Here is a 25,871-nt window from a genome sequence, read left to right as displayed (position 1 = left end):
GAAAAGCTTTCCTTGAGAGGTAGAAAGGAAGTCAGTTTATTAATCAAGGATGAAGATAAATGTCTTCTAAGGTCTTCACAAAGGGGACTGTGGACCAAGAATGACGGTTGCTCGTGGACTATTTTTTGGGGACCCAGGGTTCTAAACCAAGAACAACTCAGCTGGAACATTCTCAGCTTTGGTTCAAGGGAAACCCATGGCAGCAGAGCAGACAGTGTTCATTAGTAATCCCTGAAAAGGGTTCTCCTGTTCCTAGTAGCTCTGGGGGCCAACTTTCCGGGGAGCAGAGGAGTTGGAGTATGGGTATACCAAGCTGTGAGCAGTCACTGGGCAGGGGGTGCTTGTCTCCTCATGGAAATGTAAGAACTCACATCGACACAGCGACAGGTGAATGAGTCGCCTCCTCCAGCATACGAGAAACAGTTTTCTCTAAGGACTCATCACAGGGAGGGTCAGCCAGGGTGAGCCCAGGGCCCAGGAGTAATTGCCAACAGCACCATTTTCATGGACTTTTTGTTTCGTTTTGCTTTGTTCTGACATTTTATATTTTATCTTAATGGTCTTTTGCTTTTTCCTTTTGATTCTTATTTTTCTGTTTTTGAGGAGGTTTTGTTTCTTGCTTTTCTGCTTTTTTTGTTTCTTTCTTTTTGAGAGAGGGAACATGATCAAAATATGTTGCATGTATAAAACCCAATTTTCAGTTAAAAATAAGAAAAAAGAAAAAAGGAAATGCAAGATAAGAGGAGCAAGCTAAGTATCGGCACCAGGATTATCAATATCAGTACCAGCATCATCAGCACCACCATAAGCAGCAGCATTATCAGCATCAGTACCAGTATCATCAGCATCAGTACTACCAATATCAGCATCACCAGCACCACCAGCATCATCATCACCAGCACCACCATCATCATCATCAGCAGCAGCAGCAGCAGCAGTCTATATTACAGAAGACGGCAGTGAAACTTTATCTGGGCACGTTCTCAAAGCAGGTGTTTCAAGTGCAGCCAAAATGAGGCTGCACACAGAATTTTGTGTTCTGATAAATTGCCATGGTAATCACACTGTTCTTCTTCATTTGACAGCTTATTATCTAGCAGTCAAAGTAATTGGGGACATTTTTGTTTCTTTGTTACATGGATCTAAGAGTGGGGTATGGGGGAAATGGTTAGCGGGAGGCAGAGGCATTAGGCTTCGAGGCTTTGGAGGAGAGGAGGCAAAGAGAGAGGTAGAAATGGAATGGGGGAGGGTAAAAGGAGAGGGGGGACTGAGAGAAGGGAGGGCAGGCACAAGGGAGGAAGAGAGGAGGCAGGGCAGAGGAGAAAAGTGGAAGAGTGTCATGGCTGATAAGAGACTGGAGGCTGTGGAGAGCAGAGGCGTAGGGTCTCTGGGGGCATCAGTCCCCAACTGAGGCGTCTCAGGCGAGAAGAGGCAGGGTCTACTCAGAGCCTGAGTTTGGCTCCACATAGAACATCTGTGCCTCTCAGCCTGGGGGAGTGAAGGTTGCTGGCAGTTTTCCCTTTGAGCCTCAAAAGCCCCTATGGGGGAGTGGTGAGCTGCAGAGGCAGCATGCAGAGACAGCATGCAGAGGCAGCATGCAGAGAGACAGCATGCAGAGAGGCAGCATGCAGGCACTGTTGGATCTGTGGCTGTTGCATATCCAGGAGTCCAGGTCATGCCGGAAGGGGAAGATTCCGACTCTGACTTCCTATGTGCTTCCATTTCAAAGCTTGATTTTTCCTGGAGAAATAAGGGTATCGGGATAACCCAGAGCCACAGACTCTGTCCTGAGCTTCACTCTCCGCACTGTGTTTCTACTGTGTCTGCTGTAGATAGCCAAGGAAGGGGCCAGCCAATTACCTCTGAGCTGTCATTGAGGACTTTAAAAATTCTTTATTTTTTTTTAGATTCATTTATTTTATTATTTTTATGTATACGAGTGCTTTGTCTGCAAGTATACATGTGCACTACACGCATGCCTGCTGTTTGAGGAGGTCAGGAGAGGATGTTGGATCCCCTGGGATTGGAGTTACAGACAGCTGTGAGCTGCCTGCCGGGTGCTGGGAATCTAACACTGGCCTCTGCAAGAGCAGCAAGTGTTCTTACTGCTGAGCTAACTCTCCATTCCCAAAGATCTTTGCTTTCATTCAGCTGCCTGGGTCAATCTGAGAGCTCAGCCAACTCCTCAGGTACTGGGGACTAGGAGACCCTGACAATGCCATAGCTCAGCTGGGCCCAGCCAGGTTACAAGCCCTTCCTTTGGGTCTGCACGATGAAGAAGGCTTGATGCTTGTGGACTGCGATGTCCCAGCTTGACTCATCAGTCCCAACCAAGGTGATGAGGGATGAAGGGGGCAGAGTGGGGTGGGGGGTAGTAGGACATTGTGTCGTAGATAGATAGGGTCGCTCTGCAAATGTGTGAAGGAAGTCCCTGACAGGGAAGCAGAGCCCCAAGGACACTGACTAAGATCCTGGGCTGAGCTATCTTTGAACCAGAAAGCATTGGATAGGTTTGGATAGGAGGGCCCTCAAAGGCTCACGTGCTGAAGGCTTGGGCTGCCGTGTTGCAGTTTTTAGAGGCAGCGCTCTGGGAGGTGAGTGGATCCCATACACTGGGGTTTATCCACAGGTGGATTCATACACAGCTTGATGACTTCCGGCAGTGGTGGACACTTGGGAAGATGGAAGGTGGCTGGAGGAGGCTGGTCACTGGAGGTGTGACCTTAAAGTTCTCTCTTGCTTCCTCTGCCAGTGGTCAACCAGAAGATGAAAAGCCCTGCTCTACCATGTACTCCCCACCGTGATGGTCTGCCTCAGCACACACCCAGAAACCATGGAGCCAAGCATCCATGGACTCGAACTTGTGAACCTGTGAGTCAAAGAAATCCTTCCTTCTGGGTTATTTTCTCAGGTGTTTTTTGTTTGTTTGTTTGTTTGTTTTTGTGGTGACAGAGATGGCTCAGTCGTTAAGAGTACTAACTGGGACTGGAGAGGTGGCTCAGCGGTTAAGAGCACTGACTGCTCTTCCAGAATTCAATCCCCAGAAACCACACGATAGCTCACAACCGTCTGTAATGTGATCCAAATGCCCTCTTCTGGCATGAAGGTGTACAGTAGAGCACTCATATACATTAAATAAATAAATAAATAAATAAATAAAATATCTTTTATAAAATAAAAGAGTACTACTACCTGTTCTTCTAGAGGCCCCAGGTTCTACTCCTAGCACCCACGAGGTGGCTTACAGTCTTTTGTTGCTCCAATGTCCACTTCTGGCCTCTGCAGGCACCAGGCATCCATGGGGTGCACAGGCATTCGTACAGGCAATGCCCGTGTACATTAAACTTTTAAAAAAATATATATATATCTTAAATATATTTTCTGAGACAGGGTCTCTCTATATAGTCCTGAATGTCCTTAAATTCATTATGTAGACTAAGTTGGCCTCAAATTCACAGAGCTCCACCCGCTTCTGCCTCTCACATGCTCTCAGGAGGATTGCCCATCAATTTGAGACCAGCCTTGTCTACACAGGGAGTTCCAAACCAGACCAGAAACTGTTTCAAGGAAAAAAAAAAAAAAGCAATTCCCCCAAATAATGAAAATCATACTTCTGTTGTTGTTAACTTTGAGATAGGGTCTTACTAGGTTTGCCAAGCTGGTTCAAGTCAGACAGCCCCTCCCAAGGGCTGAGAGAAATACAACTCAAGATGGAAACCGGACACGAGCGAGGTTAGGAATGACTATTCTGATTTTATTTATATAAAGTTTGATACTGAGCCTTAGAGCCCTCTTGAGAGTGCACGCATATTTGTCTTACACTGTAACCTTCAGTCACTGCTTCTGCAGTGGCAGGCTGTGACCCTGCTCAGGGTGACAATCTGAATCAGCGGCGGATGGGACTTGTTCCTCCCTTGAATCATGGTAAGCAAGTGCTCTACCATGAGACTGCATGCCTAGTTTCCTTCCTTCCTTCCTTCCTTCCTTCCTTCCTTCCTTCCTTCCTCTCTCTTTCTCCTTCCTTCCTTTCTCTCTCTCTCTTTCTCTCTCCTTCCTTCCTTCCTCCCTCCCTCCCCTTCCTTCCTTCCTCTCTCTCTCCTTCCTTCCTTCCTCTCTCTTCCTTCCTTCCTCTCTCTCCTTCCTTTCTCTCTCTCTCTCCTTCCTTCCTTCCTTCCTCTCTCTCCTTCTTTCCTTCCTCCCTCTCTCTCCTTCCTTCCTTCCTTCCTTCCTTCCTTCCTTCCTTCCTTCCTCTCTCTCTCTCCTTCCTTCCTTCCTTCCTTCCTTCCTTCCTTCCTTCCTTCCTTCCTTCCTTCCTTTCTCTCTCTCTCTCTTTCTCTCTCCTTCCTTCCTTCCTTCCTTCCTTCCTTTTTTTTAGGCAAGGCTTCAGTATGGCCCTCAGGCTGGCTCAGATCTAGAGAGCTGTGTTATGGGCAGGTACCATGTATAACCCCACCCACTGAATTTTACAGTCAGACAGCAAAGGCTGAACTGCTCTAACCTTAGCCCTGATTTCTCAGGTCACAGTACATCAAGATTCCTTCCACACTATTCAGAATCTCGTTACCTGGCTCTTGAGACAAGGCCTTATGCAGCCTCAGAGACTGCAGAAGTACTAGGATTACTGGTGTGCCTCCATGTCTAGTCTCTAAATGTTTATAAACTTTTGATTGCTAAAGCCAAAGATCAACCTGGCCAGCTTCAATAGAAGGGAACGCAGTGAGGAGGTCCCGAGGTTTGTTGACGGGGAGGGGAAGGGGCCTGGCCTCTGTGGGAATCTCAGCAGCGGCTGTGGTCATTTCTGTCTCCTCCAGAAACAGTACCATCAGACTAATCAGTTCAGGTTCTCAGAGCAGCCACCTAGGCTGTGAACACCCTTCAGCCTTAGCGTCCTATGTTCAGAACGGGTCCAGGCAGGTGTAGACACATGGGAATAGTTCAACTGAACTGCAGAAATCCCAAAGTGATCTGCTTCCTGGAAACATCCCGCTGGGACCTACTTTTTTTTCTTCCTTCCTTCCTTCCTTCCTTCCTTCCTTCCTTCCTCCTTCCTTCCTTCTTTTTCTTTCTTTCTTTTTTTTTTTAGTGTGATCCTTCCTGGATGCCTGTCCTTTCAAATCTTTCTGCAGCGATTGCATCAATGCTTCCTTTTACAAAAGCCATCTGTAGAGCAGGATTGCAACAGTAACAACCCTGCGACCCTGTCCATTAGAGCCCAAGCCAAACATTTGCACCAGGTCCTTGAGCAGGCCCTAGGCTTTATTTTATTTTATTTATTTATTTTTACAAAAGTTGGCCTCTAGTAAGTTATAAAAGGCAAGGGCAGGTGAGGCGGCTCATACCTGCTAATTCCAGCACTTGTGAGGTTGGCGGAGAAGGATCAGGAGTTCAAGACCAGCTTGGGCTCTGGAATGAGTTCTAGACCAGCCTTGGTAACATGAGATTTGTCTCAAAAAGGGGGCAGAGGAGGGAAATGTATTAAAATAGCAACATCAACAACATCATTAACAACAACAATAAAAAAATCACTAAGGCCTGAGAACCCGGGCGTTGTGAAAAGAGGAAGGAATCGGGACACAGGATTTGGTCCTCGGCTAGGTGTTGGTTGCTCAGGTTGCATCTAGAGCTGAAGCCTCCTCGCGAGGCCCCCAGTAGCGAGTGGGCGAACGAGCTGGGGGTTCACAGCAGCGCCCCAGGCGCGGGCGCAGGAGCGGGCGGGGGCCCGGCGGGCGCGCGGGGAGGTGCAGGCTTCAGGCTAGGGCGGCGCCTTCGTCTCCGGCTGCTGTAGGACCGCGGAGCCACCGCTCCATCGGCGACATCTTGGTGGAGGACGCGCAAGGAGAAACGCTGTTCGCGCTATAGCTGCTGCGCCACGATCTCAGCTGACCTCCGGAGAGCGGAGGATAGAACAGGCAGGAGGTAAGGACGCTGCTCCTAGAGTCCCCGACTCCTCGCCCAGGAGGGTGTCTGGGGACCTAAGATCCCCTGTCCCGTCACCTTGAGTCCGGTGGTCTCCACCTCTACCGAGTGGAGCAGACCCCTGGTGACCACCTATCATTCCATCTAGATAGGTCGCGTCGCCTGGAATCCCTCCTGAAACCCCGCCCCCGCTATTACCTGAACTAGGGGCCTTCCCAGCCCGGAACTCCGCCCCCGCTAGGAACGCCCTCTCCCAGAAACACCCGTCACAGACCCGCCCCCTCTCCGCCCCTCCTTGCCCCAGCCTCCGCCCTCCAGTCCGGGCGGGGCTCCGGGTTTGAACCGCGCGGCGGGCCGCGCCTCTGAGTCCGTCGCACCCGTAGGCGGCAGCGCGGAGCAGGCAGTCGGCGGCGCGCGGCACCATGTCCCCGGGCAGCGGGGTGAAGAGCGAGTATATGAAGCGCTATCGGGAGCCGCGCTGGGACGAATACGCGCCGTGCTACCGCGAGCTGCTGCGCTACCGCCTGGGCCGCCGGCTGCTGGAGCAAGCGCACGCGCCCTGGCTCTGGGACGCCTGGGGCCCGGACAGCCCCTCGGACAGCTCGGCTTCACCCAGTCCGGCCCCCAGGGGCGCGTTAGGGGAGCCCTCGGCGCCCTCCGCGCGGGAGGAGGAGCAGCCGGTGGGGGAGCGCGGCGCGGAGCTGCGGGACGCGGAGGAGCAGGACACAGTGTTACCAGGTACGGGCACAGCGCGTTGCTCCGTTCTCAGCGCTTCCTGTTTTGGTTTAATTGGGGTTGACAGAATCCGCTTGCTGAACTAAGCGGGGAAGGTGCGGGCCGCATTTCCACCTTCCCACCCCAGGTTTCCCTAATTTGGTGACTCTTGGCGGAGCCCTTTATGACCTCCAACTCATATGACCCTGGTTGGGGTCCTTGGTCGCAGGCAGTGGCCCGCTCAGTGAGCCCTCGATCCACCAGATGGCGGATCTGTTTGTTTCTGCGCATCCTGTTTGGCGAGAGGAGCTTTTCATTCCAAAGATGACCGACTGAAGTTAAGAACGCCCGAGCTGTCATAATGGGGTCATGGTTGTCAGTGTGAACGCCTTGAAGGCCTGGTCTCGCTGTCTCTGAAGAATGGTATGCGTTTGTTTGTGGACGAACCCCTCTTTGTATACGCTGTGAGCCACTTTCCCGCCGTTGCGGAGTGGGGCTGTCAGCAGAGAGCCCTGGGGTTTGCCTGGACTCAGGGCAGTACTTCAGTACAACTGTAGATCACTATGGTTGCCAGCCACCTCTCTGAACTCTTCTGAGAGTCCAGTGGTGAAAAAGTTATTTCTCAGTGACTGGTCTAGGAATATGTATTTTCTCATTCGACCTTCAAAGTCATATGATGGGCCCTTTGTTTTTAATCTCAGTTTTGTAAACAAAGCCATGGGAGCTTGGGATCCATGGTCGGAGTCTGAAAGGGTCGGATTTCCCTGCTCTTGGTTACTATGTTTGCCTATTCTCAGTTCTTGCATGGCTGGGCCGCCTTGTGTCATCTGGTCGCTTATGACGACCATTCTGATGCTTCAGTGATGTGGTTAGAAATTAGGGAAAGTGGCAGAAGGTGGTGGGGGCGGTGAGCATGTCTCCCAGGTATTAATATGAAAACTGAGCCCTTGCTAACTGTGAGGTTTTTTTTTATTGGGACGAGCAAACCTGCTTTTCCTTTCCCACTGTGGTTTGAAGAGGTTACCTGCTATCTATCTGTGTGTTCCATATGAAAACCTGACAGCACTTTAGTGGGCTTCGTGCCGAGTTCATGATTATTTGGGTTTCCATGGAGATACAGAGCCCTCCCCAAAGATTTGCAAAATTCCTGCTAAAATTTTTGGTGTGTAGGCATTAGGGAAAATAGATGTGTCCCGCTTTCGGGATTCTCCATCCGCAGCTCTTTTGCTGGCTCCTGCGGGCCAGTGTCAATGTGAGAAATGTTCCTGACAGATGCATTATAATGCTAGACTGGTGAGCCACTGATTCACATTGCTCTAAAATACATTTGCCTTATTTTCACTGAAAGGGTTTTTGTTTGTTTGTTTTGTTTTGTTTTTCAAGTCTTTGTTTTTCAGAGTTTCTCTGTGTAGATGTGACAGTTCTGGAACTCACTGTGTACACTAGGCTGGCCCTGAACTGGTCCACCTGCCATTGCCTCTTGAGGGCTGAGATTCAGTGTGTGCCACCACTGCCCAGGTGCAAGGACTTTCACATGAGGAATCTTGTGTCTCCATGAAACGAATGACATGGTGCTCCCCCTCCCCCCAGCAGCTGTCTACTTGTTAGGTAACCTGCTTCCCGCTCCTCTGCTTTTTCCATTTTCCTTTTTGGGGTACTGAAGATTGAATTCAAGACGTTGGGTATGCTAGGCAAATGCTCTCCCACTGAACCCCATTCCCAGCTCCCTTTGTATCTTTTGTTTTGAGACAGGGTCTCAAACAAAACTAAGCCACACTCTTAAGCCACAATCTTGAATTTCCTCTGTAGCCCAGGCTGGCCTCAAATGTATGATCCTCTGTTTCAGTCTCTTGAATGGGTGGCTGGTATTATTTTTATTTTATTTTATTTTATTTATTTATTTATTTATTTTTTTATTTTATTTTTTGAGACAGGGTTTCTCTGTATAGCCCTGGCTGTCCTGGAACTCACTCTGTAGACCAGGCTGGCCTCGAACTCAGAAATCTGCCTACCTCTGCCTCCCAAGTGCTGGGATTAAAGGCATGCGCCACCATGCCCGGCTGTAGCTGGTATTATAACAGACACTTTTTATTTGTATTCTTTTTTTGGGACCAGGGCTTACTGTTTTGCCCAGGTTGGCCTCAAACTCCTGGGCTTAAGCCATCTTCCCGCCCCAGTTTCCTGAGTAGTACACTTGGCTGGTATTTACTTCTATATACTTTTATGGCTGCCCCCACCCCACCCCACCCCCAGTTTTACCTTGGCTTTATTTCTGTTCTCCTAATACAGACACACTCGTTTCTACACAGTCTTCATAGCTGTCGTATTCTGTGTGATATGGGGCCCATGGAAACTGGATGGGTGCTCCAGGCTGACCCACTTTGCTCCTCTGGGTCCCTTTTCTCTCTCTCACAATGTAGCCAAGTACAGTGGTTCATCATCACACCCACCTTTACTCATCCCCTGGGGCCACTGACCTACTTCTGTCTGGCCTGCCTGCTGCCCTGTGGCAGGCTTGACATTGTTGTCTAAAGAGGGTCCTTGGCATTGCATCAGGCACTTCCAGCTTTTCCCTGATAGGTGGGAGCGACTGCCATGTTTTGACTCACCCCCGCATTGGTAGAGGTCATCTCTCAGCTTAAGAAAGGATGAAAAGTTGCATTTTGAGGAAAAACAACCCTCGTAATTTTTGAGGTTGTGATGACATCTCTTTGTTTCTAAGACATCTGGAGCCATTGCCCCATCTCTGAGAGCTCTGACCCTTGATCTGTACTTATAACTGCCTCCCCCCGGGGGGGGGGGCTGCTAGAATCTTTTGTCTGTCCTGACTCTTAGGGATTGATATAGGTCATTTGCAAGTCCCTACACCAAACTCTCTAATTTTTTTTTCTTTTTCTATTTTATGTGTATGGGTGTTTTGTTTGTATATGTGTCCATGTACCATGTGCATGCAGTACTCTCAGAGACCAGAAGAGAGTGTCGTATCCCTTGGAACTGGAGGGTGTGAGCCTCCGTGTGGGTGCTTGGAATAGAACCTGGGTCCTCTGGAAGTGCATCTTGTGTTCTTAACTGATGGGCCATCTCTCCAGCCCCCCCAAAGTTATCTTTAATTCTGAGAAGTCTTATTGAATTATTTTTATTTTATTTCACTTATTTCTTCTTGGGGGGGGTGAGAGTTAATTTTATGGTGCTGGAAATGGAACTCAAGACTTCGTATATACTAGGAAAGTGCTGTGCCACTGACCCTCCAGCCTCCTCCTCCTCCTCTTCTTCTTCTTCTTTTTGAAATTAAGCAGAGTTATTAAATAAAAGTTACACACATTTATAGTTTACTGTGTGACGTGTATGTATATAGTGAGTGATGCTGAAATCAAGTTGAGCATTGGCGTCATCTCAAACCCTGGCAGCTCAGTGGACTGAGTGCTTGTTTACATGTGTGAAGCCCTGGGTTCCATCCTCAGCACAAACGTGGTGGTGCATGCTTGTAATTCCAGCACTTAGGCTGAGTTGAGGACAGAAGTGAGATACCGGTCAGCTGTATACATGAGACTTTGTTTCAAAATGGGAAAAGTATCTAGTTTATTGTTTTCCCGGTTTTGGAAACAGTTTTCCTAAGTAGCCTAAGGGGCTTCAACTCCGAATCCTCCACAGCTGGGATCACAGAAGGTTCTTGCGGTGGGTACACTGTATCTTTTCTTGTAAGAGATGTTATTAGAGAGTTTTGTTTCTCTTTGTGTGTTTAGGGGACTGTATCTCCTCCCCTTCCTCTTTGTTTTTGTTTCTTTTTGTTTATAATTCTGTATTGCTCTCTGGAGACTTTTTTTTTTTCAAATGATTGAGATCTGTTGGCTTCCTTCTCTTATTTGAGAAAAGGCTCTGAAAAGTGCTTTGTAAGCTCCACCCGCCATGCTGGAGGCGGAAGTGCTTTGTTAGTAGGAATTCTGTACTTTTCTAGCTGTCCTGTGTTGCCTTATTTGGGCGGGCGGGGCGGGGGGCGGCTACTTTATTGGGTTCTATTATCTACCACCCTTCTGACCCTAATTTCATTCCAATCCCTTCCAACACCAGAACACTAGGTAGAAGAGAAAGAGTTGGAGGGGAAAATTAGACCTCGTTAGACAACTTCCTGCTGATTAGGGACATTGGGTTCCTTGGGTAAGTCCAGTCTTCATTATCAGGTTATCTCCAGTGTCTCTTCCCATCTCTTTGCTCACAACCACTTGACTAACAGCAATCAGGAGCAGCAGAGGAGAAGCAGCTGCCCCAGGCTCTTTAAGGGCGCACTCATTTATACCTTCTCCAGAGTCCTCAGAATTAAACTGTCTGCAGCTGGCAAAAATCACACCCCTGCTAGTGCATGAGGCAAATCATAATCACCTGCTGTGAAGCGGGCTCTTTTCCCACACCTGGGATTAAAACAAAAATATATTCACATAGCATTAACTCTCTCTCTCTCTCTCTCTCTCTTCTCTCTCTCTCTCTCTCTCTCTCTCCCTCCCTTCTTTCCTTTTTTTTTTTAAAAGGAAACTAAAATTCTCACTACAGTTTTGCTTTTAAAACTGGTGAAGGCAACCTCCAGATTTATTTTTGGGATACTGGGAAATTTAACCCAGCTTCTCGATGCTACACAACTGTCATTGCTGGTCTACTGCAGATAAGATGAGGGGCTGCCTGCCTGTTAGTCCATCTCCACTTCCTTATTCCACAGCTGCACTTTTCAACTACATTTTATTTTTGATGAAATTTACAAGCACACTATTTTAAAAACAACCTGTTCAAAAATTAGGAAAGTAATCCTTCCCCACTTCCTACTCATGCCTACTCCTTGTTCTTTCTACCTCTTGTCTCAGCTTTTTAAAATTTTTTTTATTTTTTATTTTTTTGCCAGTCAGTCTCTCACTTTATTGTCGTTGTCATCTCAGGCCTTGACTGCATACTTGCGCAGAGGATACAGTCGCTCCTTCTGCTGCTGCTTCTTGGTCTTCAGCTTCTCCTCGTGCTTGGTGAGCCGGTGGCGCATGGCTCTAGTCTTCTTGGGTCACAGGTCTAGGGGCTTGTATTTCTTGCCCTTGTAGAATTTCCTGAGGTTTTCTTTTTGAGTCTGGTTAATAACAGTGAGGACTCGGGCGATAGACTTGCGAACGACTCGTATCTTGGAGAGCTTGGACGCGGCCGCCTGTCACTTTGGCGACCCGTAGCTGGGACAATTCCACCTTCAGATCGTCCAGTTGTTTCAACAGCTCCTCCTTCTTCTTGCCGCGCAGGTCCCGAGCCTTAATCTTGGCCATTTCAGCATTGTTCACGGCTGAAGCCACCTGGTTCGAGAGTTGTCTCTGCATTTTTATTTATTTTATTTTATTTTTTTGGTGGGAGGCAGAAGCTTTCAGAAGGTTCTTTTTCACCTAGGCAGACTCAAGAGACTGTGGTGCCTTTCTGCCTTCCTTCGTTCACTGTACTGGGCTTTTTGAACATGGAAGCTTCTTTCAAGTCAAGATTTCCTAACACCATTTAAAGGCATTTCCTCTGCTTCATGGTTCACTATCCTTTTCTTCTCCCCCTTCTTTTCTCTTTTCATCGAAGCAGGGTTTTTATAGTGTAGCCCAGACCGATTTCACACTATAGAAAATCTCCTGCCTGAGATTTCTGAGTACTAGGATTACAGATCTGCCTCTGGGATCAAACTTCTAACATTTTAAAATTCAGAATTTTATTTTATCACCCGATGTGGTGGTGCAAGCCTTTCATTCCAGCACTCAGGAGGCAAAGGCAGGTAGATCTCTCTGAGTTCCAGGTCGGCCTGGTTTACATAATGAGTTCCAGGACAGCCAAGGCTATGTAGTGAGACCCTGTCTGGGTAAAAAGAAAAAAAAATATGTATATGAGTGCTTTTCCTGCATAGATATGGTCTCCAGGGAAGCCAGAAGAGGGCATCAGATCTCCTGGGATTGGAGTTACAGACACTTGTGAGTCACTATATGGCTGCTGGGAATGGAACCTGGGTCCTTTGGAAGAAGAGCCGGTGCTCTTATTGGCTGAGCCATCAATACAACTTCTCCTATTGACCTTGAACTCTTCATTCTGCTTTAACCTGGCTAGCTGGTATTGCAGGTGTAAAATACTGCTTCCATCTCCATGTCTTTTTTGCTAAAATATGTACTCATGGGTTAGTGAGATGGCTCAGTGCAGAAAGGCGATTGCTGCCAAGCCTGATAATCTGAGTTCGATTCCTGGGTCCCACATGGTAGAAGGAATAAACCAACTTCTGCAAGTTTTTTTTTTTTTTAAAGATTTATTTATTTATTATATGTAAGTACATTGTAGCTGTCTTCAGACACTCCAGAAGAGGGAGTCAGATCTCGTTACGGATGGTTGTGAGCCACCATGTGGTTGCTGGGATTTGAACTCTGGACCTTCGGAAGAGCAGTCGGGTGCTCTTACCCACTGAGCCATCTCACCAGCCCCTGCAAGTTTTGCTCTAATATCCATACACATACATGCACACACACACACACACACACACACACACACACACACAATGGTGGGAGGGGTAACCAGATGGCCACTCCTGACCTATCTGCTCATATTTAATGCTGGGGCCTGAAAGTGCTCTGAGGGACCCAGATGTGGTGTCCCGAGTGGTTTATTGGCTTGTCTATTGGCTGCACGAGAGAGACAGACATGGGTATTTTCTGGGGCATTTAAAACTTATCCTCTGGGAGTCCCCTGGGTGTCCTTCCCAGTTGGTGCCTCTCTTCTTGCCCCAGGGGAGCCAGCCAATCTGCCACATGCTTGGAGCCCAGGATGAAAGCTATAGAGGAGGCTCTCTGTGTGCTGAGGCCTCCTGTCCTGTTAGGAAGGCATCACTCTGGCTTCCGCTGTGCTGGCATCCCAGGTCCAGGACCCTGTGCTTCTTCATCTTTAGCCAGTACTCTGGCATTCAGGGAGGAGAGGTTAGGCACTTTGGGTAGAACGAAAGAAAAAGGCTGGACAGTGGTGTTGCATACCTTTGTTCCCAGCACTAGAGACAGGTGGATCTCTGTGAGGTCAGAGCAAGCCTGGTCTACATTGTGAGTGCCTGGACAACGGGGGGGGGGGGGGGGGGGGATGGGGAGGGGGAGAGGGACGACTATGAAAAGATTATCCACTGCTGCAAATATGAAATCCAGCCAAAATCAGCAGCGCTCCTGAAGCCTGGTAGGCCCTTTCCAAGGCTGGCACACCTTGTCTGATAGGTATTATCATTGGCTTCTGCTGAGAGACCAGCTAAGCTGTTGCTATATCAACACTTGCCAAGCGTCCTCCTATGCTGGGCCCTCCTTATAGCGTGCAGATGGTCTTTGGGACAGCAGGCAATAAAACGGAGCTTGATGGAGGGCCCCTCCTTTCCAGTTTCTCCGTGGGCCAGACAGTATCTTTCCCTCTCAGCTTGCTTTCCTTGGAAGTTACAGCAGTCTGCTCAAGTGTGGAGTTGGGGTGCCCTAACCCAGTTCTTAGTAGATGAGTCTATTGCTTTTCAGAAGGGTTTGGGGTGGGGGCTGGCTGGTGCTGGGCCTTTGGAAAGAAGTCCAATGGCCTTCTTGCCCTGGCCTTGAGAATGCTGTGCCTAGTGGACCCTTTTGGGGCTCAGCTTTTGCCTTAGGCTGCTTTCCAGGCAGTTGGCCTCCTCTGGCTGACCTGAGTCTGTGTTTCTGTCTTACCTGCTTCTCTCCATATTTTATTGAATGTTTTCTGTGGTACCAATGATTCCCCTGGCCTTTGTCATTGTGCCTTCTGGCCTTTACTGAGTGGGACTTTGTGGAGGAAGAGATTGAAGCATTCATTTAAACAGAGCCCGCTGCTTTATTATTATTTACTTATGTGCATATGTATGTGTGTGTATTACGCACACGTGCATGCGGCTGCCTATGGAGGACAGGAAATAGGATTTCATGGAGATGGAATCGCAGGAGCTACCTGATTTGGTGGTGGAAGACAGGTCCTCTCCAAGAGCAGAAAATGCTCTTAACTGCTGAGCCATTTCTCCAGCCTCTGCTTCAATTATTCATCCATTCTTTCCTTCATCTATCTAGAAATGGGGTTTTTCTGTGTATCCCTAGCTAGACCAGGCTAACCTTGAGCTCACAGAGATGAACCTGCCTCTGGAGTGCTAGGATTAAAGATAGACACCACAATGTCTGGCCCATTTCTTGAATAGGCTTGTGAGAGGTTTGTGAATCTGTTTAGTTTTTTGTTTTTACCAAACTAACTTCTATTAGTTTTGTTTTTTGTTTTTGTGCCAAAAGAACTTTTATCTATGTGGATTCTTTTCTTGGGAGTCATAGCATGTACTTCTGGATAGGTTAGAACTCACTATGTGGCCAGGCTGGCCTCAAACTCACGGAGATCCTCCTGCCTCTGTCTCTTGAGTGTTTGGATAAAGGCTTACCACCACCATGCCTGACTGGTTTTGTTGTTTGCTTTTTTTTCTCTTGGAATTTTTAGACAGGGTCTCTACATATACCTGGCTGTCCTAGAACTCACTCTGTAGACCAGGCTGCCCATGAACTCTCAGAGATCCCCCTGCCTCTGCCTCCAAGTGCTGGGATTAAAGCCACCATACACTGATTTTGTTTTTTAAGAGAGGCTCTTACTACATAGCCCAAACTGACCTTGAACTAAAGGTCCTCCACCAACCTCCCTGGGATTACAGTCACCTGCTACCTCCTGACCCAGGTTGGCCTCAAATTTAGTATCCTGCTGAGGTGACCTTGACCTCGATTGCTTCCATCTCCCAAGTGGGATTATAATAACGTGTGGTAAAATACATAGAAAACAAAGTTTACCACTTTAACTTTGAAACGCACAGTGTGGGGTGCTAACTACTTGGTGTGTTTTTTCCGTCTGCATCCCACTGAACTTGGAGCTAGGCTGGGCGCCGGTGAGCTGCAGACAGAGGTCCTTTTCTTCTTCATCCCTGCCCCAGGGCTGAGTTACGGGAGCAGTGTGTACCAGACTCCTCACGTGTGTGCTGCGGGGAAATATTTTTTTTTTAAAAAAAGGCACATTCCTGTGCTTGCATCAGCAACTCTCTGCCCCAGTGGCCTGGCTGGCCATGCACTGGCGGGCAATGGCCAACATGTTTTTATCTCATGGAGATTCTGACTCAGAGCTGCAAAATCTTTCCACCCAGCTCACTAGGTTCCCACTGGTGGGTCGTTACCACGCCAGCCCCATGCTTCAAATTCCCCATGACTTTTGTGGCACATCTGACAAACCCATGCTTTGATGCCATACCTTTCTCTCTTGAACCCAGATGAGGTGCCGCATGAAGGAAAACACAACATAAACTTAGTTCAGAAACAACAGTAACTCAGTCGCTGGGTGCAACAACTAAAATCCTAACCTGGAAAGCCTTATTACATCTAAATCCTCAGGTGGCAAATCCTAACGGATCCGCCATTGAAACCAGGAGACACTTGTAGCTACATCTTGTTGTCCTCACTCTATCTCTATCCAAAAAGACCTAACTCTTTCCTGCTTCCTGTCCAACCTGGAAGTCCCACCTACTCACCCAGTGGTTGGCTCCTTTATTCATTAGGGGATTGGTTCACAAGAAGTCACCTGAGGATGACTCACTCCTTGTCCGCAGCCCCTCCCAGGAGAGTGGAATTAGTGTCAACATACAAACAGCATCAGGTCCATCCACAACACGTGTGTGCTGGATCTGAACTCAGGGCCTCAGGCTCACACAGCAAGTGTTCTTTACCCCCTGAGCCATTTCTTCTATCTGTGTGTGATGATGATCCAAAATGGAAATTCTTATTGTTGCTGTTTTGAGGTTGGGCTTTACTCTATAAATATTTGTTCAAATAGGATTTTAAGAGCATATAGTTATATGTGATTATCATGTACCAAGCTGGCCTAAAACTCAGCTCAAAAGTGAAAGGGATTTGAAAGTTGTGTCTGTGTTTGTAGCTTCATTTCCCTAATGGTTGTGAGAATATGTTCGTTGTAATTTCATTTTATGGAAGTCCAGTTCTGGAAACGAGGGAAGAGTCCCTATTACGGCTTTGGCTGTGAAAAGCTCATGTATGCTCCACATCTGCTTGATGGGAATGCTCCAGCTCTCTCTACGCGACTGCATTCTGCTTCCCCCCTTACAACCTGACTCTTCAAAACTGCTCGGTGGTGACGGGCGCATTCCCTATAGAGCAGCTGCCATGGCGTTACTGGATGGCTGACCCACGCGTGACGTGCCTAACAGAGAAGCACAGTCATCTTACTTACTTTTAGTTTTCTAGAGTTTGTTTTTTGATAGCCACGCGTGGCTGCAGGCTATTGCACTGGGCAGCTCCAGCCTGGATTTATTTTAATTTGACCGTCCCCTTGGTTGGTGAGAAAAGCATTGCAACCCTACCCTGTATCGTGTGGGGAATACTGCTTTTGTTTGCCTGAAAACATCCTCATTTTGAACATCATTCTTTCAAAGAGGATCCTAAAAGCATATACTTAAATCTAATTACCATGTGCCAGGCACGATTTTGAGAGTTTTATAAATATCAAAATCACAGTGATACGTTTTATCTCATTTCTTCTGTTTTTGTCCATCTTTTGTCTCCTGCTGGGAATAATTTTCAAGCATCGTTTGTTTTTTGCTTTTTTTTTTTTTTTTTCTTAAGCACAGAGTGCGAGCACCATTATTTCACAGTCTGTAGGTGATAATTTAAGTTCTTAAGTCTATGGCGCCAGCTGGCTGTCTCTGCATTGTTTTCTCTTCCTGGGTGCTGGGCTATCTTCTGTGACACGCTGTGGTACTCTGGTAATGCTGTGTGAAAATTATTTGTAGGAGTCATTTGGACTCTGGGGTTCTGTCTAGGTTCCTAGGTCCCTACCCTAGGTGGGCAGTGGCTTTTGTACTTCACTGAGCTATTTGGGGTCCTACGGTAAAAAAGGGTTGATTCACTGCTCTGCACTTGGCTTGACCCCTGACCTGAGTGTCCCCCCACCCCAGAGCCTCATGGGTAAGCTACAGGGTTCAGTCCCAGTACACTGACTTTGCTGTGGAATATGGCACTTCCTCAGGTTTTCTTCTGGTTTCTTTTTACTTTCCTAGACAGCCTTCATTTGCTCTTGGACTGACTCACACACACATACACACTCTCTCTCTCTCTCTCTCTCTCTCTCTCTCATTAAATAAGTGTCCTGGGGATCCAACAGTGCCCTTTTGACTTCCTGCTCCACGTTTCTCCTGGGCAGTCCTGTGTACTCTGACCCTGGTCCCAGCTTCTCTCTCAAGGTGCCTGTGGGTGTCTACCAGCAGCTTGTCTGGCTGTTCCATCCTTCCTTCATGCCTAGGATACCTCGGGTTCATAGATTGGAAGGACCATCTGCTTAGAACATCCATGGAGACCAGTCAGGCTCCCCTGCCCTACCTCCACCCCACCCCAGTGGCATCACGGTGCCAGCATGTCTGTTTACCCTGGTCTGCAGTCTGCTTTCCTGGCAGGCATTTGGCCCTATTCTTTTAACCAACCCATCCTAAAATATAGACCAGGCCACATCATTCCTGAGCTTAAAATCCCCCACAATTACCCATGATTTCTAAGGTATCATCACCCCCAACCTCCAATCCAAGGTTGGCACAGAAAGGCTTTGTTCCCCTGGTGCCTCCTGCTCCCGGCCTGTATCTGTCGACTGTGTGTGTACTTGTCCTTAGAGCTTCTCACATCCCCTCTTCCCTTTCAGAGGACGGTCCCTCTCTGAGTCTCTCTCTGGTCAGCATAAGCTTTTCCCTCACAGAAAGGCATTATTGTTCTCTCCCGGCTTTCCTGGGAGATCTGGAGGAGAGGAGGTGAAGAGATTCAGAACTCAGGTGACACACACTCCCTTGTTCTCCAGATTTGACCTCACAGGTCCTGTCCCAGGCTACTCTTTCTCTTTGCTTTGACTTTGCGGTTCCCACTTTGCGTCATCCTATACTGAAGGGAGGAAGGGTAAGGGTCCAGCGTGCAGAAGTGTACTCAGGCAGTGTGTGGACGTCAGTAAGTGGAACCTGGTGTTCCTCTCCCCGGAAGCTCCCCGCAGGGACGGCCTAGGGTGTTGGTGTCAGACCCCAGGTGTGGCTTGTGTCACGTGATACTTAAGATGTTCAGTCAAAGGAATGGGTTGTTAGAGCTCAGGCCGAAGCTAAGGCAGATGTGAAGGTTTCCTACAGTCAGGCGTACCGTCTGGATCGCCCACACCGGGAACACTCTCCTGTAAAGGCGTACGGAACACATGCCCAGCCAAGGGCATCGGGGCATCGGGGCATCGGGGCTGTTCTCTGAGGCGACCCAGCTTTGTTCCAGCAGTCTGTGTAGCAGTCAAGAAGACCCAAGCTCTGCAGCAGCTGATGGAGGAGGGGATGTATACCATGCTTGAGCAGTGGGTGACTCACTCCCATGGAGCTCGTGTTCCAGCGTGTGCGTGTGTGTGTGTGTGTGTGTGTGTGTGTGTGTGTAGGAGGGAAGGAAACAGGCTCAGGAAGGATTTATGCACAAATCATGTCTTATAAAGGACGGTGGTATTAAAATGTCAAAAGGTAGGTAAGGGAAATCTGGACATTCTGGAATGTTCCTAAATACCTGATGTTGACCTCAGGTTGGGCAACCACATATATACCACCCCCCCCCAAGTACCCTCCACTCCCCAGGTCTGCTGACATCATTCAATGCCCCCTCCCACCATACCCGCCATTTCCCTCTCTCATCACTGAAGCATCTGAAGGGAGGAAGGGTCTCGGTTCTTGGAAAGGGTAGGGAAGGTACAGAGTTCCCTGCAGCGGTGGCGGCGGCGGCGGCGGCTAGGGTGAAGCTGCTTGCTTATAGCTTGATGGTTCAGGAAACAGAAATCAGGTCAAAACTGGGATTGGGCTACAACCCATAATACTCATTCTGTGGTGACTCACCTCTTCCATCAAGACTCCACCTCCCAGAGACTCCCCAGCCTCCTAAAGCAATACCCCCAGTGGGGATCAGGTGTTCAAACCCATGAGCCTCCGAGGATATTACATACCCAAGCCCAACGCTGTGGCCCTGGCTCATGAGGTCGCTCCTGTTTCAATGTCTCTGGGGATGCTGTAAAGGGTACACTTGAGTGGCTGTGGTGACCACATTCTGTTGTGTGACAAGAGTCCTTGGACTCAGTTGGACAGCCACCTCCTTGTAGGCACAGATAAGGAGGGCTTCCTCAGTGTACATCGAAACAGAGGCATAAGGGTCAAACTCCAGGGAGTGACTTAGAAGCCAGTCTTCAGCAGCTGCCCAGTAAGGACAGCCTAGTCTGTCCGCAAAGGAAGCATCCAATAGAGAAGCCCTCAGGGGCCTGTGGAGGGAGCTCCTGCTACGGAAACGCTGCTCATTTGGATAGCGATGGTGACTCCTGTGGATGGGCATCACGGGTGCTTTGGAATAGTTTTGGTTTAATGCTGGTAATTTGTTTCCATAGCTGGTTTAAGTAAAACCTGTAGAGTTAAACATGTGACTGACTTGATGAAACATTATTTTTCAACTTAAGTCATATATATGTATATATGTATGTGTGTGTGTGTATATATATATATATATATATATATATGTATGTATGTGTATATATATATATGAACTTGAACTTTAAAGTTTTTCCATCTCATCTTGTCCCTTTTTTTTTTCCAAAAGCACCACCAAAAAAGGACACGGAAGAGAAACCCGAAGAACACAAGACAAAAGAGACTGATGGGGCACCCAGTGGCCCTGGACCGCGGCAACAGCCTAGTGCCTTATGTGCCAGAGGAAGTAAGAAAGCCACCAGAAGCCCACAGAGATCGACGAGCAAGATAAAAGAGAACAAGCACCCGTTTGCTCTTTATGGCTGGGGAGAGAGACAGATGGACATGGGAAGCCAGAAGACACACAACGTCTGCGCGTCAGCCTCTGTGCACGAGGTGTGCCTTGAACGGGGCCAGACTAGCCCTGAGCTGCCTTGGGGGCATTTCTCCTATGGCTACGGTGCCCAGCGCCACTGGAAGTCCTTGGGTTATGTGGGAGTCCATGGAAGCCAAAAGAAGGGGTCTCTGGTCCTAGAAAGATGGAGTGGACTTTGGTTAACTGGGGCTACAGCCAGGGCTAAGGTCTGATGACAGGAAGAGGTAGCTGTCATTGTGGTGTATGAGTTCTGTGGTCTGGGCCACAGGGATAATGGGAGCAGGAGTTATCCCCTGGGGAGGCATCAGATTCCCTCAGCTTTCGTAGCCTGGTGTCCTTAACCAAGGCTTTCTCCTCAGCTCCTCTGACGACTTGGCGTCTACTAGGGACTTCTGTTTTCCCTTCAGACGAGATTCAGCCTGATGCTTTCCTAGTTGTCAGTCATTGTGTTTTCTTCCCCCGAGCTCCAGCCACTAGCTCGGCCTTGGTTTATCATTCTCTCAAGGCCTGAGACATCTTAGACACGAGAACCTTTAGTGGTAGCCATGAAACAATACTGTGTAAGCACCAGCTGAATGCCAGGGACGCCTTTAAGAACAGGCAGGAAGAGGAACGACAGACTTGGTTTCCCTGGGATGCCAGGCGAGTTCCCGGAGTAGCATGTTGGTGGCAGATGTTGTTTATCTGAGGTGGAATCTGAGACAAGGGAGCTGTTAACAGAGGATTCTCATGAGTCCCTGGGACCATTTTAATAAACTCCCTTGACATGTTACACACACACTCTCATACACACACACACACACTCATACACACACTCATACACACACACACACTCATACACACACACACACACTCATACACACACACTCATACACACACACACACTCATACACACACACACTCATACACACACACTCATACACACACACTCATACACACACTCATACACTCATACACACACACACACTCATACACACACACACACTCACACTCATACACATATACAAACGAGAGACAGGCTGAGGATGACCTTGGAATCCTGATTCTCTTGCCAACTTTGGGGATTTTACAGGCTTGTATGGCCGTACCTGGCAGTACTCCACATTCTTTTTCAAAAAAAGATTTACTTAGGGGCTGGAAAGATGGCTCAGTGGTTAAGAGCTCCGATTGCTCTTCCAAAGGTCCTGACTTCAAATCCCAGCAACCACATGGTGGCTCACAATCATCTGTAATGGGATCTGATGCCCTCTTCTGGTGTGTCTGAAGAGAGCTACAGTGTATTCACATATAATAAATAAACAAATCTTTTTTTAAAAAAAAGATTTATTTATTTATTTTATGTATGTGAGTACACTGTAGCTGTACTGATGGTTGTGAGCCATCATGTGGTTGCTGGGAATTTGAATTCAGGACCTCTCTGCTCCCTCTGGTCGAGCCTGCTTGCTCCAGCCTAAAGATTTATTTATTATTATATCTAAGTACACTGTAACTGTCTTCAGACGCACCAGGTCTCATTACGGGTGGTTGTGAGCCACCATGTGACTCCTGGGATTTGAACTCAAGACCTTCCAAAGAGCAGTCAGTGCTCTTAACCCCTGAGCCATCTCTCCGGCCCTGTCCTCCACATTCTTAGTGTAGTATTTTAAAGCATGCTAGATAACTAACTAACTCTTTGACCTGCTTAACGTCTAGGAGTGCCTACAGTTTTCTAGAGCTTGGTGTGGTGGTACCCATATCATCTCATTGCTTTTGAAGCAGAGCAGAAGGATCCCTGATGTTTATAGCCAGTCTCATCTATGTAGTGAGTACCAGGCCAGACAGAGCTACACGAGAGATCCTGTCTCAATAAATAAATAAAAAAACAAACCAACCCTAAAAACAAGAGTTTTCCCAAGCTAGTCCTAGATTAGATGCAAGTTAGCTGGTTACCATTTCTATCTAAACTTTTTTTTTTTAATATTTATTATGTACATAGTACACTGCAGCTGTCTTCAGACACACCAGAAGAGGGCATCAGATCTCATTACAGATGGTTGTGAGTCACCATGTGGTTGCTGGGATTTGAACTTAGAACCTCTGGAAGAGCAGTCAGTGCTCGTAACCACTGAGCCATCTCTCCAGCCCTCTATGTAAACTTTTACCTCTTAACAGATATTTTTTGTTTTTTGTCATGTGTCTATGTGGGTCTGCATCCATGAGTGCAGTGGTGCCCCCGGAGGCCAGAGGTATCAGAGCTCCTTGGGGCTAGAGTTATAGACAGTTGTGAGCCACCCAGCTTGGGTTCTGGGAATTGAACTCGGGTCCTTTGCAAGAGCAAATGTAATTTTCTGTTGCTCAGCTTTGCTGTTGTTGGTAATGGGTGGCGATGGGACAGTTTACACCTCGAAGCAAGCATTGATGCCATAGACTGGTGGGGCTTGACTCCTTACTTCAGGGAATCAGACTGGCAACATAAGACAGGGTCTCCTGTACCTCAGGCTGGCGCTGAGATTTCCAAGGCTCTTGGTTCTACCTCCCAAGTGCTGGGGTTACAGGTGTGCGCCACCATGCCTGGGAATAGAACCCAGGACTTCCTGTGTGCTAGGTTGCGACAAGCCATATCCCCAGACTTTTAGTTAGATATTCTTAAAAATCAGCTCTAACCCACTTAGCTACTACCTTTATTTTTGACCTTTCTGTAGATTCATGAATCAGCACTTCGAGCCAAGAATAGAAGACAGGTGGAGAAAAGGAAGCTGGCTGCCCAGAGGCAGCGGGCTCACTCGGTGGACGTGGAAAAGAACCAGAGGGTAAAGCCGGCGTCTGCCGAGAACCCATGGCTGACAGAGTATATGCGGTGCTACTCAGCGAGGGCGTAGCCCCGGGGCCATCCTCTTTCGAGTGTTCACACAAGAAAAGGAAAACAAAGACTGGCAACTGAGACCACACACGGGTGGAAGAAACCAACTGTTCCTGCAAGCCCCTCCCCCTTAGGAAATTCCAAGAGATGGTTTTGCTCTCATGATGGTTGGTCACCTGCCTTAGTAGTGGGACAGACCATGGAAGCCATAGATGCTGGCTTGTTTATGAAGACAAGTCCCCAAGTCTTGATATTCTTGTAAGAGTTTTTATTGTAAAGATTTTGCTCTTTGGAGATACCCACACCGAGTGCCTTTAACCGGCTCTAGGCGCTTCCCACCCACCCCTCCTGTAGTCCAGTCAGAGCTGCTCTTTTTCATCAGCTCCACATTCCACAGCTGGCAGGGTGTCCTGTCCACTGTTCAGGACTCACCGTGCAGTTCGCCATGCACGGAGCCAAGGAAGGCAGGTATGGAGATCCGGGCTGTTCTGAAAAGCCAGAGCTTTGGCGGCTGCGGACCGATTACACTTGATAGGTTTTGTTTCATCTCGTCTTCATATAGACAGTGAGACTTCAGGATTTTCTGGCCAGAGCGAGGGTCACCTTTTCTCCCTAAGTCATCCCTTAGACGTTCATTTAATGCATAGTTTAATAGTTCTGGAACATTCCAGTGAGCGACACGCAGAGAGCATGTTCAGAGCAACGATGACGTTTCTTTTGAGTCACTTTCCTTTAACTGCAGTTGGCTGCTTAAGTCTGACCGCCATTCCTCTCTTCTAAGAGAGATAGCGGATGAAGATATTGAGAAGTTGTAATCTGCAGTGACATTTAATGAACTGGGTTTGTTTGGCCTGTGGGGATGGGACCAGCAGACACCGTTAGGGTGTCCTTGCCTGCATCATGCCCTCCTTTTACAGAACTTAATGACGGCTTTGTGCACAGTGCTGATGGTCTAGGTTGAAAACCTGGCTGCTTGATCGCTGGCCCGATGATCTTTGCTGCCATACTGTGGGAGAATTTCGGGCAGGTGCTGGCCTGATGGTAATGTTCGTTCTTCCTTTAATAGGGAACCACTGTCAGGGTTTTAAAAAAGAGGTTTTAAAGAACACGTGTTTCCGTGAGATGGGTGCCTTGGCCGCCGTGCAGAAGAGACTCCCAGAAGGATGAGCACCGTGTTCTTCTGGAGAGATGGGGAGCTCTTTTGCCTGCACCCACGCAGCTTCTGAGCCTGCTGGGTAAGACCCAGTGTTGGGTGTGTGGCTGAGCATTCCCGTGATATTTTTACTTTGGGTTCTTGAGTATGATAATTTCTAGAATGCAGACTGACTTCATTCCACGTGAGACTGTCACACGATGTCATCTGAAAACTGTATCAAGCTTTGAAAATGCACACTAAAGAATTTTTTTTTTCTAAAAAAAAAAACCACTTTTAAAATATTTGCCTAGTTTTGTACAGTCCCCATTCATGTACAGAGCCCTCCCTCTGAGGTGTATATTTAATTAAAGAGTAAGTTCTACATGTTGTCCAAATACAGCCTTGCTAGTGATAACTGTGTTAACTACATAGTCCCCAAATGTTGCGTAATCAGGGTGATTGGCACAGTAGCCCAGGTTGTTGAGAATCACTCTTTGTAAAGCCATGCCTTGAAAGCCTGCATTCCCTACATCGTCAAACAGCACCCGGCAATCTCAGAAAGACAGGTGGGGGAGGGACACAGGACCCCCCCCAACCCTGGCCATCAGACTTGCTCAGAAAACAGATGTGCATCCTTTTGCATACGTGTGTAGAAGTGCAGGCCGGGGTGTGCTGAGATGCCTGGTGGTGTCTTTACCAAATTACCCGCCCCTCCCCTTCTCAGAACAGGGTTTGTCTGTGTAGCCCTGGCTGTCCTGGAACTCTGTAGACCAGGCTGGCCTCGAACTCAGAGATCCGCTTGCCTCTGCCTCCCAAGCACTGGGATGAAAGGCATGTGCCGCATTCTTTTTACACAGAGCACAAACGATCAGGACTTTGGAGAACATTCAATGTTCATACCTCGCAAATAAAGTCAGTATGAATTAGTGGTGACTCCCCACACCTGAGTCCCTAATGTTTAGGGTTCAAATTTTCTCCTTTAAAAAAGACGGTGATTACTTTTTGAACCTATGAGAATTTTAATTAATTGATTTTAACTTTTTCCTATTCTAGGAGCAGTGAAATAATTTAAAATTAACTTCTATGCTGGAAACATCTGAAAATGTTTGAGAATCCAGTCATATTTAAAATAAACGACATACAAGTCTTTTTTAAAAACCTGATTTTAAGGTCTTAATTAAAACCGTTTTCTGTAAGCGTTTTCATTTTCTGTGCTACTTTTACTTGAGAATTAAACAGAATATTGAACTAAAGATGCCCAGCTTGGCTACAATGACGAGAATGAGAAGAAAATAGAAATGTATTCTTACACTGTGCGTTTAGAGGATGTCTGAGCACTTGGGTTGGT

At 47.8% G+C, this 25,871-nt stretch overlaps 1 protein-coding gene, 2 long non-coding RNA genes and 1 pseudogene across 5 annotated transcripts; 2 read left to right on the top strand and 2 right to left on the bottom strand.

Annotated features, from left to right (window-relative positions):
* Positions 1-1,207: 1,207 nt before the first annotated feature.
* Positions 1,208-2,964, top strand: Gm36896. Its single transcript, XR_388184.2, has 3 exons — positions 1,208-1,228; positions 2,152-2,335; positions 2,753-2,964. It is a non-coding gene; the product is annotated as a predicted gene, 36896 (long non-coding RNA).
* A 2,286-nt stretch (positions 2,965-5,250) lies between these two features.
* Positions 5,251-6,294, bottom strand: Gm9901. The gene is made up of 2 exons (XR_388182.4): positions 6,115-6,294; positions 5,251-5,879 (listed from the first exon to the last, which is right to left on the bottom strand). It is a non-coding gene; the product is annotated as a predicted gene 9901 (long non-coding RNA).
* Positions 5,540-25,776, top strand: Ccsap (centriole, cilia and spindle associated protein). 3 transcript variants are annotated; one of them, NM_028536.1, is made up of 4 exons: positions 5,540-5,916; positions 6,300-6,654; positions 20,304-20,569; positions 23,231-24,905. In NM_028536.1, exons 2-4 carry the CDS (start codon positions 6,339-6,341, stop codon positions 23,405-23,407), a joined length of 759 nt encoding a protein of 252 aa, NP_082812.1. In that variant the 5' UTR covers positions 5,540-5,916; positions 6,300-6,338; the 3' UTR covers positions 23,408-24,905. The 3 variants fall into 3 exon arrangements, 2 of the variants coding, with proteins under 2 accessions (NP_082812.1, NP_001366218.1); NM_001379289.1 differs by lacking the exon at positions 5,540-5,916 and having other exon boundaries at positions 6,281-6,654; positions 23,231-25,776; NR_166592.1 differs by lacking the exons at positions 5,540-5,916; positions 6,300-6,654 and adding an exon at positions 6,874-7,053 and having other exon boundaries at positions 23,231-25,776.
* On the bottom strand, positions 11,507-11,951 carry Gm4342 (annotated as a pseudogene).
* Positions 25,777-25,871: the final 95 nt, after the last annotated feature.

This window comes from Mus musculus, chromosome 8, assembly GCF_000001635.26.
Source record: "Mus musculus strain C57BL/6J chromosome 8, GRCm38.p6 C57BL/6J".
Taxonomy (NCBI): domain Eukaryota; kingdom Metazoa; phylum Chordata; class Mammalia; order Rodentia; family Muridae; genus Mus; species Mus musculus.
This window is presented reverse-complemented; position numbering and strand designations above follow the sequence as displayed.